This window comes from Myiozetetes cayanensis, unplaced genomic scaffold (genome assembly GCF_022539395.1).
Source record: "Myiozetetes cayanensis isolate MyiCay16 unplaced genomic scaffold, myiCay2020 scf1, whole genome shotgun sequence".
Taxonomy (NCBI): Eukaryota; Metazoa; Chordata; class Aves; order Passeriformes; family Tyrannidae; genus Myiozetetes; species Myiozetetes cayanensis.
The window spans coordinates 29,113,505-29,127,099 of NW_026086604.1; the positions used below are offsets into that span (position 1 = coordinate 29,113,505).

General features: G+C 36.7%; 1 protein-coding gene across 3 annotated transcripts in view; it reads right to left on the minus strand.

Moving 5' to 3' along the window:
• ZFHX4 (zinc finger homeobox 4) overlaps positions 1-13,595 on the minus strand; it is a 149,645-nt gene that overhangs the window by 19,748 nt on the left and 116,302 nt on the right. For all 3 annotated transcript variants that reach the window (XM_050327881.1, XM_050327866.1, XM_050327874.1), the window contains exon 5: positions 5,753-5,869. In XM_050327881.1, coding sequence (XP_050183838.1) covers positions 5,753-5,869 — 117 coding nt within the window. The remainder of the gene's footprint in view (positions 1-5,752; positions 5,870-13,595) is intronic.

A 13,595-nucleotide genomic window follows, 5' to 3' on the forward strand; every position in this document is an offset into this window, starting at 1 on the left:
TCCTGCCTGGTTACAATTCTGAAGCTAAATATAGCGAGGCTTTAAAAGAAATACTGTGGAGAATAGGATTTCAGAGCTAACCTAATATTAATTATATACAAAGATCAGTCATTTGGGATTGCTTTAGATGTTTACACTGTGAATTTTTATAGTCTGGCATTTGTGATCAAAACCAGAATATAATTGTTTTCTATAGATAGTTGTACTATTAAGTATTAAATACTATATTTAATATTATGCCGAAGCTAGCTGTGTAATGCGGCCCAGTCTTGCACACATCAAAGAAAAGAGTGCAATTCTAATTTCCCAGTCCATCAGAAAATTCTTTCCAACGTCAATTTGCCAGATAATCTCTTCTGCTAGGCTGGATATTACAAGAGCATTGGGTAGGCATGTCACATACATCTCACGACAAACACAAAACCTCATTTACCAACCATTCCAATCTCATCATAGTGCGGCATCATCTGACCTTTTTTCTGCTGTTTATTATGAGTATTTCTAATTTTAACTTTCAATTTTCACCATCTTCCAGTCAATTTGCAACTAAATTATTTCCAGGGTGAGGACACTATCACTGGACACTGGGTGCAAATACATCTTGAAATGCAATGAAGCTAAACCATTGATTGCTATCAGACCCAACGTAAATATATAGTCCAGGGGTAATCTGATTGTATGCTGTGCATGAAGATTTATCTTGATTTTTTTCAATCCACATAAGGTTCATATAAATGAACAAATTGCACCTCATTGCACAATAACCTAGGATTAATTTAAAAATAAGGTCATGGATGTTTTGGCAACAAAGTAAACATGAAAAAAACCCCACTTGTATTTTTCTGTAGACAAAACCAAGAACTTTTTATTATTATTACTTTTATACAGACTTTGTGCAATATTTGATCTTACTGGGCAACATTAAAGAGAAGCAAAATAAGAAAACAGTTTTCAAGGTAAATGCCAAATGCTCATGGTAAAATAATAACCAATTGAAACTGAATCATACAGGGACATTTTCTGAAGAGTACTTTTTAAAAAAATCACAAGACATATATATATATATGACTTATATATTAATGGTTATTTCCCCACACATTGATTTTCATTCCTAAGTTGCTAATTATTTCTTTTGATGTAATTTAGACCAGTAATGTTTGCATGTTCTAGCTCAAATTAAACTTATTCCTGCTGTATTTCCCTATTTATAATGATCAACTTGTTCATCACTGGTTTACTATCTGATGACAAGTCGCTTTTTGGAGGCCCCTGAATTTTTACACTCTCAGAAAAAGATCCTGGAGGCCTCATTTAGACTGCTCAGTAGGTGCTGGGCCAACAGCCTGAAGCCTATGCTTAAAGGTAAAATCTAAATGATGCAATCTCATAAGGCACCACTTTATTACTTGCTTTGCTTTGTTATAATAGTGTACTCCCCAGACTATCTGTATTTATGTATTATTTAAAAGTGCCTTAACTGTGAGAATTACAGGAAGTAAAAAAGTGACATACTATATTAACAGAGAAAGGTTGTTTCTCAGGTTTTAGAGGGATAGGTTCAAATTATTAACCTCTCTTCATTTCCAACTGTCAAAAATGTCTAACAATTGACTACTGTTTCTTACCTTTATCATATGTCACTTTTAAAATGTCCCTTTTTAAAGACAAATGGGACAGAATCTCAGCTGTTGTAAACAGACACTGTTAAACCGGAAGCTGAATTTAAAAAACAAAATGAAAAAATTCTGTCTTCTCTTCCCCTCATCATGTTAGATTATTCTAAACAGGTTGTTACAGAAATTCAAACCAAATTCTGCCACAAAATTTACTTGTGAAAATGCATCTAACTGTGTTTTGGCAGTGGTATTTAGCTCCTAGTGAAATTTAGCTTGAAGTGCAGTCTGTGTGTGCTTGGGCACATACAAGGTTAATATTACACATCATCTTCCACCACAGGATGGAATAACTTAATTACTTCAAAGGGCCTATAATAATCATGAAACACATAGTTCTTGTTTCTATAAAAACAAGGGGGTTTTCTGGTTAAATTTTCTTTTGCGGTTAATGTAATAAAACCATGGAGTTATAAAACACTGTGCTGGGGTCAATAAATGCATAACAAAGCACAGCTTTTTACTATGTTTACTATGATATTTATATAAACTGTCGAAGTTTACAGAGGCTTTGTTGTTTTTGTTGTCGTTGTGGCTCTGGATTCCAACCCCAAGCACTGTTACCCATGTGACTGAAGTTACATCTGGCCAATAGTAATGCAACTGAGTCTGTGACTTTCAGTGAGCTTTGGAACAAAAAAGAAAAAAGGCAGTTGATTTTGCCCTGTGGCATAGGGGAGTCAATTGCCCCTGCACATGGTGAAGTCCAAAGCTCCCAAGCCATAGGGTACATGTCAAAATCAAAGGAGTTTGGCTCCTTATGCAATGGTCCAGCTACTACAACTCGATCCCTCTTCTCGCTACATCAATGCTCTGTTTTCCATGTTGCGTTTGCTGTTTTAAGGAGCTTCTGTGTGGAGGCTGAAAAAGGTTGTGGTCTTATAGAAAGGTTATTGAAGGAGGAGAGAGAGGAGAGAAAATATTACAGTCTCGAGCATGCTGTGTGGCACTGTTTTCATACCAGATGTTCTGCTGGCATGCCAGTCTTATTAGGCAGTTGCAAGAAAAGAATAAATCCAGTTGTTATTCACGTTTTAAATACCCACCTTTTATTCTTGAGACACATTATTTTTAGGGGTTTCTTTTGCAATTTTGCAATTCTTTTTATAATATAAAATACACAGCTTATTTTAGATGATAATGCAATTTCAATAAATTTAGCTCAAAAAATAAGTTTAATTATAAATAAGTGCCATGAAATAGACTAGTCAAAGATTGCCTGTCAGTAACAGAATTATTTAACTTGTGTAAGATTGCTAATATAAAAATGACACAATTCACTGCAATTCAGATGTCATCACCTTTGTAATATTTTTGAAACCCCAAAATAAAAATGTTTGTGCGACTAACAAGAAGGAGAAAGTTAAAGAAATCCATATACTGCTGAGAAAAAAAAATCCTGGAAAAGCCATAATAAAACCACTGTTTTCTTGTTTATGAATCTTTGTATTTGATAAAGATTGCATAATTTAAGACTTCTGACACATCAGATGATGTTATTCAGCCTCAAAATAATTCTAAAATTATAATTACTGGTAGAGTATTCTTTCTAATTAGAGTAGAATGAAAGGATAATTTTCATTGCAATAATGAAGGTTAATTTCCATCCTTTCTCATGTTTACTACCTTATTAAAAAGTGCTCCCCTTAGCCATGGCAGAGACATATTACATTTTCAATGCAAATGTATTAATCTGGATAAATTCCATATTAATTCTTGCACTGCATAGAGCTGTAATTTGGATTATAATTAATCTAAAGTGGCACTAGATTTAAATGACAATATAAATGAGGCATTAGTAGGCTTTTCTATTCTGAATGAATATTCAACAAATATAACTTGCATATTGCCAAGTCTCATTTTGAAAGCTCTACTCCTTGAGATAAGGTAAGCAATACAGCACAACAGCTTACACAAACATACTGTTACTAAATACATGTTAATCCTTTCTCGTCTAATAGATTCTATGCTAAAGAGGGGTCACAACACTTTCCTGTCTAACTTGTTAGTATTGTGATTAATTTATTGGTTTTCCTGAGATTTCTTTGGCAAGACTTGCAACACTCAATTCATGAGAAAGCCCAAATTAACATTCAATTATACATAAGCAGTTATGCAGTCATTAGAAATACTTGTCAGCTCAATGAAAATTAAGGTGATGGTCGGAACGTTACATATGCAGAATTAATTTAGATTAGGAAAATAAAAGTTTCCAAAAGATTCAGGGTTCTACAGCACAAACTATTTTCTGCAAAGCACAAAGGCAATCATGTATTTCAGCCCTTATTTTTATATGAATCTTACTGCAAAGTTATTTGTGTAATTGCTGGCACGGGAATGCAGAACAATTATGCTTGTTTTTTGTAGTGCACCCAGTAGGCATCTGGATATAGGTTTGTCCTAATTAAACTTGGCCCTTATGAATGCCTAATCCTGATGGAATTTTGAGAATTCCCCTTCAGTACTTTTTTCTAGATTCCATCTTTTTTTTCTTTTTTTTTTTTTTTTTTTGCTGGAGCTTTATTACCACATTCTTTCCTGAGCAACTATAAATGGACCTGCCTAAGAAAAAGAAATGGGCTGATAAATTCCCTGAAGTGGTTCACACTGTCCCCTAGGTAAAGCGGACAGTAGGAAATGCAGGCTGCAAGTGGCTGTCACCCCTCTCCTGGGGACTGTCCAGGCTGGCACCTGGCGAGGCTGCACAGGAGGACCTCTGTCAGCCTGGGAGTATGGCTTCACTGCACTGCAGACAGTTTTCACCAAGTCAGAGAGCCAGCCAAGGGGAATATATACTTTAAACCACAACACGGTTTCTTGCTCAACATCATCCTTGTCATCATTGGCCTTCCCGCAGTCTCTTGATCTCAAAAAAATAAAGCAACTGAAGAGCAGTCGAGGTTGTAAACTGCGATGGCTACTGACCTTAGCATGTCAACAAGCAAACTTAAAGGAAGCTTTAATCTTTAAACTAGTCTTCTGAATTGACAGAAGGGGCCATCTATAATATTTTTTGGTAATAAATTCAAAAATGTTAATATGTAAGGAGTAAATTGCAGTATGGGAGAATTTGGGTGTTAGAAACTCATATGTAAAAAGGTATTTTCTCTACAACTGTATGTCTTTATGGATAATACAATCTCCTTTGTATGCTGCTGTCATTGGCATACAAGGAAAAGATATATGACTACCTGAAACTAATAGGCTTCAACCTGTTTCAGCACTTCTTCTGCTTCAGTGAATCCAACATAATGTAACTAGGTATAGCGTGCAGCAAAAGTAGCCAATGTAATATTCATTGTGACCACAGATTTCCATCTCATACATAAAAAGCATGGGTGAAGTCACATATTTGCCAAATCAAACACAGAAAAAGCCTTGGGTATCGTATCTACACCAGATGCTGGCCCTGGGTTTGTTTGTGCACAAGTAAATGTCATGACATAGGGGTTTTGTTTTCAAAGACAGTAGCTTTCATTACTGGGCCTTGTCTATTCCAGGAGATCAAAATTACCCAACCCATAATCCGTTTTCAATGATATTTCCTCTTTCTTAGGCTGAATCATCTGTAAACTTTTTCACTGGATTTTGTGTATTTTTTTGAAAATGCTTCAAATAAATGCCCAGGAAGAGGCCAGATTCTTGGGAGTAACTGATCAGAGAGCAAGAGCGAAAAATAATAACAAAAACCCCCACATTCTTTGGGTTAAAAGGGGGGCAAAACCTGATTGAAGAAAAAATTCAAGTGGTACCTAATCCTGTGCTTATGAAAAATTAATATGCCATCAGAGGAATCACAAGTACAGCTAAGATTAATGAAAGGCGCTTAAAAAATTACAAGCACACAAACTGATTTGATTAAAAAATAATCTCACTGGTCGTCCTGTAATATTCTTCAACTTATCCGCATCTATCCTGTCAGATGGTTATGATTAAAAATAGGTCAATGGGAGGCTACTGATAGAAATCACATGCAAAATGCACATGCAATGAATAGTAGTGGGAATGTCCAGACAGTTTAAAATGAAAGAGCATTTCATAAGTTAAAAAGGGGGGAAAACAAAATTCTAGCATCTTACCAGAGTCTTTACTAGATTTTTTGCCTTCACTATTGTCTCTCTCACTTGAGTCTTTATCATCAGCCACAGCCACTGATGTACTTTTAGCAGACCCTTCCGTATCTTCACCTTGTTCTTCTGTGGACAAACACAGAAAAGATCTCAGGAAAGAAACTCAGTGACCACTTAACAGCAGTTAAAAAATATGTCCTGTAATAAGAACAGCACTAACAGAGGGTGGTAAAACAGGGGGAAGAAGGGGTGGGGGAAAAGAAAAGAGAAAGAACAGAGCTTTAAAGAGGTTGGACATTAATTCCAAATAATTTGCAATATTTCAAAATCTATCCAGCAATTCTGACCGTGTCTTTGCCAGAGTACCCGCTTTCCCCCAGTGTGACAGATTTAAAGCCTGTCATTTCACATTCTTTGGCTAGAAATGATTTGTGTTATAATACACGCACATGCATGCACACACACATCCACACACATCCCCCCCACAGGCTGCAACAAAAGCAAGCACATGTAAAAATGCATCTTGGAGCCAAAAAAAAAAAAAAAAAAAAAAGGCAGAACTCAAATATAAATCCTATTAGTGCAGCAGTATCCCGCTAATTGCAGTAAGTAAGTATTAGGTATTAGGTACTGTATTAAATATAAACCTCTGGCTTTGCGGGAGAAGTCTCAAATTTTGTCTCCAGGGGGAGCCATTCAAGATAAATGATGCAACTTGGTGTATGGCTTCTGAGAAAGCAGCATTACCCACACCTCACTTACGTGTTCACACCAGCTAGATTACATGGAAATCTTCACAGTAACTCAAGCCCATTTAATTATTCGGTAAATCTTAGCTATGCTGCTACTGGTGGATTAATCTGTTTATGCAGTTAGCTTCTATGCTGGGGCTGTGTAGCACTAATCCGTGAAAGGCCCACTGTTCCTTTTCATCCTGTGATCATTTGTCTCTCACTGTGCTGATGTCACATTTTAATGAATTTTTAGCAATCTGAGTAATGCCAGATAACCAGACTTGCAACTTCCTACAGCACAGCATGATGTTTTCATTGCAGCACACAAACACAAAAAAAAATAAAAATCATATTTTCCTGTTCAGGTAGGAATTATATAAATTAGGAGGTGAAGGAAAAATGGCATTCAAAGCACCAGGCCGCTCGATTTCATAAAATCTTTAATGACCATATAAATTAACCCTGGAAAGGCAAAAGGTCACAGACACACATTTGCATACAGTCTTCTATTCACTTTTGATAAGCAGAGCTTTTATGCAGGGAACATGATACAATTAACCCTTCAGGAACCATACAAAATGCAGCTACCGACATTTTAAGTGTCAAGCATTAACTGAAAATTACACACTGCATAAAATTTTCATTGTAAATGCTATAGTGATTGAAAGGGGAAATAGTGGCCCTCTTCGCACCCCATGTTTTATTAATAACATTCTGACAGCCGAATGAAATATCCTCTGTCATATGTAGCAGCTGAGCACAAAAAAATTGCTGCTTATTGCCGTACTTGCCAGCCCTACACTGAAACCGTATGCCTAGGCAAACAACCCTCAGATCGATGTGGCAAAGCTATCCGATTCTCAACTCTCTGCAAAACCTTTTGTAGATCAGAAGAGAAAAACACAGCTGCAATTTTGGAAACCAAACTCTACCCCCACCAAAAAAAAAAAAAAAAAATCTCAACTGCAGATCAATGTGTTTTGCATTGACATCAAAATACAATAGGTTAGGACAAAGCATGTGTGTCCACTTTTTGGAATAATACAGGGAGAAAGATGGTCCTTTCTTTCAGAAATAATTGCACATTTAAAAAAAATTCCATCTGGACGGAAAGCCCCCTCGTGCTGTGTGAGCACTCTCCTCCCTGAGGTCCCCCGCCTCCTCCCACAGTGATAGCTAATCAAACATGGTAGGCATCCCTGCCACAGCTGGAAACAGGGGTCTGTTTGTCAGGGTGGCGGGGAGCGCAGTTTGGGATGCTGCGAGCCTGTGATCATGCCTGGCTCGGGCTGTGTTAACGCTGAGCGCACACACATGAGGCTCGTATCCAGTGTCAGGCCCCATGGCCTCACACAGCTGATGGCAATCCCTTTTCGACTCATCCTTGGGAATGGACGCGTTGCTTCTTTTACTAGATTTACTGGCCCAATCCCCCTGGGCTGGAAAATGAAGTGTCAAAGTGCTACTGAGTGTCCTTATCTTGAGGGGACATAAAATTGTAAGGGCTATCGTGGCACACATTAATAAAACATTGTGTGTGTGTCAGGCAAAGAGAAAGAAAATTATGAAGGTACTAAAAGAAAAGCTACAGTATCATCTGGGTCTCATCAGACAATTTTTGCAGGGTGCTCTCCTGTTTTTCTGGTATGTGTTTTAAGTGTGAGAGAAATTCCCAGACATGTTCTCCTATACATCATCGTGGTGTCTGACCTCAGCCTGACCCTGGCAACAGTTTGAGAAATCTGAATGTGAACAAAGACTCTGTGTCAGCAGCAGGGAGAGATTGCGGGATAGACTTTCCCCATCAACTTAATCGCAAACAGCAGTTCTGAGGCCATAACTTTACAGGGCTGCACCAAGCCACAAACACATAACCTTTAGAGGTGAAACTGCCCCCTGCTCCCCACCCCCCCTTCTGTGATTTTTCTCAGTCTTGTGGTGCTCCCTTTGATGTAGCAAGGCAATTAGCTCTAATGTTCAAGTACTGCAGACCTGTTTTATGGTTTGGAAGGTGAGAGCTGTTTATTACAGGTAGGCTCCTGGGGGCCATAAAGGCTTTGCAAATTTTTAATCATGCAAAAAACTAATCAAAATGTAACTTATACACACCATAAAAATTAATATCATTATTATGCATGGTATAAATTGCCTGCCTTGGCTTTCAATGGCACTCACTTCTAGAAAATACATTTGGCATTAATTTCAGAAATATGTATGGCATTCACTTCAGAAGCAAGTTTCATAGACAGAAATGATAATACAACTTCTCCTGTTTTTCCTTCAAAATTACAGAAAGGTTGTCTGAGATTCACACTGTCATGACATATATCAAAGGGACAAGATGGAAATACAACAGCTCTAACTTAAAAGCATTTAGCAAATTACAAAAAAAATCCTTAAGATCATTCATCAGAACAGATATTGAGAATATGTAACTAAATGAGCAACTAAAAACATTACATACCTATGCCAAGATGCAACAAACATCTTTTTTTAGTAACATTTGAGTTTTTCTTTCACATGCTAATTGACAAGGATACCATTCAGAAATAAAAATGTGATGGCTCCTGCTCAAAGACACAAAATTATTAATAATTATGTATCAACAAAACAGTACAATAGTGCTACAGATTCCAGAACAAGTTCTAATACTGTTTTAAATTTACAAGAGTTCTGCCTATATACATTTACAAATGTCAGCTTTGAAAATTAATAGAACAGCCGATTCAAATGTACTTTAATGGCTTTAATAACACTTACTATTGTAATATGATATTTTATTCACACCTGGTTTTATTTTGTCCAAATGTTGAAAATTTCTTTTGATGCTGGATGTCTTAAATTTAGCCATTATCAACCTTTTTCCTCACAACTGACTTAGAATTAAACACAAAAATGAGGTTAGCAGCAGTCTGCGCTAACACTGTAAAATAAGGAAAAATGAAAAAAACATGTTTCAGAGGTAACATTAATCAGTTGATATTGTATATTCCATATTCTATGTCATATACTTTAATATGCTAATCTACAAGCTCATGCCCTAATTCTGTACTGATTTCATGAAGACCCCTATGACTTTCCTCAAGCTGATGAAGCCAAGATGTGTGATGAATTCAATTGCAAAATCCAGGTCTCTGCCAAAGTTGAATTTCAGATACCAGCCACAAAATTATCTGAATATTCACACATAGGTTTGAAACGTCTGACTTGCTGAGATGTGATTTAAGGAACAGATACATTCACCATAAACAAGGGAGAGTATAGAGAAACATATAATATTTTTTGAAATTAAATAATTAATAGTTAAAACAAGAGATGGCCAAGTTGAAACAATCTTCTTTTCTTTAATTTAAATGCATTGTGATAATCATAGGAACAAAGCAATCACCCTTCCCTGTGTCTGACTAGAGAAGTTTCCCTACTGATGATCAGCACTGGAAGTGTGTCTTCCAGTCTCTTAAAAAACATTATTTTCTAGAGTTGACTTTCGTTGGTTTGGTGTTTTTTTTACATCACTGATATATCAATTAACAGACATTAATTCCTGTTTTGGTCCTGGATTATTTTGTTGCTGTTGTTTTGGTATTCCTTTTGCCCTCTCCAAATAGCAAGTAATTTCCTAAATAAGGATGATCTACTGGTTGTGAGTGAGTAATTGTGGTTATGAGAGAGAAAACAAGATTAACCAAGTGTTTGTGGCTGAGGGCTGGATGGGTAGGGAACAAATAAATCAATTGACAAAAGCAGTAAATAAATAAATATGAAATGAGAGATTTTAAAAAATAATTGGTGTTTGTTGAATAAACAGTTGAATCTAACACCCATAAGTGTTCAGCACCAGTGTATCCCAGGTTCAAATGGTAGAGTGAATGGCTTATTAATTGTCCAGATGAGAAGGTAACCACTAGCAAAGAATTACAGCAGGGTGGATTGAAGGGATGGACGGACTACAGATAATGTAGAGAAAGGAAAAACAACTGAAAAGTAAAACAAAGAAAAACCCATAGAGTATATGTCATCTCTACCGCCCCCTATTACCAAAAATTCAGCCATTTGAACCCATGACACTCCGCAAAAGAAGAAAATAAACAAAACAGGGCCTGTGGATTTACTTATGGGTTATCCTAGTTACACTATTTAGTTGATAAATTCTCCCTGACTTCTGGATTGTCATTTATTTACCCAAATATTCCAGAAACTATTTGCTCTATATTCTGTCTGAGAATGGCCTTGCAGACCATGAGCAAGGTACAGGATGACTCACTCATTCAGGATCTTGACTGCATCCTCTACTGGTCATATTTCATCTTCAAACAGGATTTCTAATTTCTCCTTCAGAGACTCAGGGGGAATTAACAGCACCAACCCGTTAATAACTGTTTTTAATCACTGTGTTATATTCAAAAGTATAGCTGTTAGAAGGCTGAACTTCCCACAAACAAGCCTATAATTAAGTGATGATTGTCACATTGACCAGAAAGTGCCAACTGGCAGTTAGTATCAAATTGTACCATTTTGGTTTGTGGTGCATCATTTGAATTTTTACAGCAGTCTAATGCTTCTCTTTGAAACGTTTCACTGTGTCAGAGGAGGTCGACTGCAAAGCTGCCTGAACAGAGTATGTGGTGGTGGCTCCTTCCCAAGGAGTGTCACAAATCACACCCACTTTAACCACTCACTCCACCCAGCAGCCTGTATTCCCCACTTGCCACACTCAGCCTCACCCCTCTGACTGCTGGAGAGGCAGCTCTTATCTACCCTACTTGTTTTTGCTTCTTAACTTCTGAAGGTAGAAAATATTCATTATCACCAGTTAATCTGCCCAGTACTTTATTATTATTTTCTAATCCAGTTTTTTCTACTCTTTTTTTTTTTTTTCCTGCACTGTATTCTACTTCCAGCTGCTGGAGAAGGAAAAGAAATGCTCTCCCCAGAAGTTTAGAGGGGTGGGGTATCCTTTCCAGTCTGGCTGCTGAGCAAACTCTCACTCCCTCTCATTGCTGCTGGGATTGCCTGCTTTCTAGTCTTCCTCCCATAGTCTCAGAGTAAATCAGGAAAAGAAGCAAACAAGCATCTTTTACTCTCATAATGGTGCAAAATGTGGGGAAAAAAATGTTGGTAAGCTTATGCTGAGCCATACTTGAGAAAATAGGAAATTTTTGATTTGCATTTTTGTTGGTTTATTTTTACATTAATATTTTATCAAATATTTTGCAAGAGGCAAAAGAAGCATATGCTGACAAAACCATTAACAGAGAATGTCAGCTATTCAGAATGAAACTCAGCAATGCTTTCCAGATGTGATTGGAGATGTACAGTTAATCATTTATTATGCAGAAAGGGATACTTTTCTTACTTGGCCATCTCTAGAAAGGCATTGAAGCATGAAACTATATTGAGAACAGTCTAACTTTTCCAACTGATCATTACTTTTCTTTTGGCTGCCATTATGGTTCATAGAAAATGCTGTTTCCCCCATCAGCATAAAGCATGAAGAGCACTGCCATTGTCTGACTTGAAGGCTAATACATTTCCATCAAGGTTATTTGGAAAAGAAAATTAAACCTTATTGTTAATTCTTATTCAACATGATGGATATACCCGGCCTAATTTCAGGCACTGCTCTAAGTTTATTCTCTATGGAGGAAGAGACAGGTATCTTAAGGGCACAACTCTGACTTTACATAGATGAATTGCTAATTCGTCCCTAAAGTTCAGTGTTTGGAGTGGAGACTTTCCACTTCAGCACTGTTGCTAAATGCTGGAAGTTAGGTGGGTAATCCTAAGCCTGACCCAAAGCTCAAAAAATCAATGAGCTCCACCAGTGTACTGGGTGCTCATTTCAAGCCGGGGGGGAGGGGGGTGGGGGGGAGAAAAATACTGGATTTTCACAGTATCATTTACTTATTTTATGTTTTCTGTGTTGCTGTTCAATCTGTGCCTTCAGTGTCCCTTCATATAGAAACACTTCTACTGTCCCTAATTTCTTGCATTCTTTCCTACTTCTTACATGAGCCGAGTTTCCAATACATCATATAAGTGGTGAGACCGACTCTCTCATTCACAGTTTCCAAAAAAATCCTTTAATGTGTATTTACAAAGAAATCCACAGTGTTAATTAACAACTCATTTAAAATGTCATTTAAATGACGTATTTTATTAGTGACTCAGTTTTGGGGTTTCTCTCTGAAATACACTGTAAAATCCTTTTCATTTACCTTCCAGACTTTCTTTTTGAATTATTCACCTCTTTTTGGCTCACTAACAGTATGTCTGAAATTATCTGTAAAGAATTCTGTTAGTGCATATATTTCTTCTTTGTCTTTTGAGAATACTAGACTAAAAGAATTTATTTTCTTTGCCATCTCCTGATCATTTTGGAATGACTCTTTATCCTCTGGTGGTCTAGCAGACATAATGACTCTTCTGCAGGCCTTCTCTTTCTGAGATACTTTAACAATTCCTGTTTAGCTTTTCCAGGTACCTTCACATATTTGCTCCTCATAGTCAATCTCTAAGTTCAGTTTTATTATCATCACTTTGGCTTTATTTCCACTTTTAAGGATACATTTTCTGACCTGAAAAAATTCTTGTATTATGTCTTGTAATGTAGCTAACTACAGACCTCCAGTTTAAATATTCCTCTTTCTTGATGCTAAGTGTCAAAGGCAGAGTAGGTGATCTATTTACAATGAATAAAATTTTCCCTGAACAAAAACACTTTCTGATTTTTTTTTTAAAATAATGTTTACAGAATTATTTGTTGGAAGTATTGGGGTCAGGGAGGTGTTGGAGCCAGAGGGGTGTTGGTTGGTTTGTTTTCCACAATTACCTGACCAGTATTCCATAGCATATATAGAAGTCCATGGATTTTTTTACAAACCTACTTGTTGCAAATATCACTTAAATTCAGAAGTTTGGCTTCTTTAACAAATGCATACATGAAGTGGTTTTTGTGTTTTTTTGAAGGACAATACAAGTTCTTTTAGCTTTCCCCCCAGCTCAGATCACCACAGTGGAGTGATTTTTAAGAATATTCACCAAGATGTCCAATGTAAATTACTCCAAAAATCTTCTGTAAAAACTTGATCTCTTGGTTCAGCTGTAGCTGTACTATT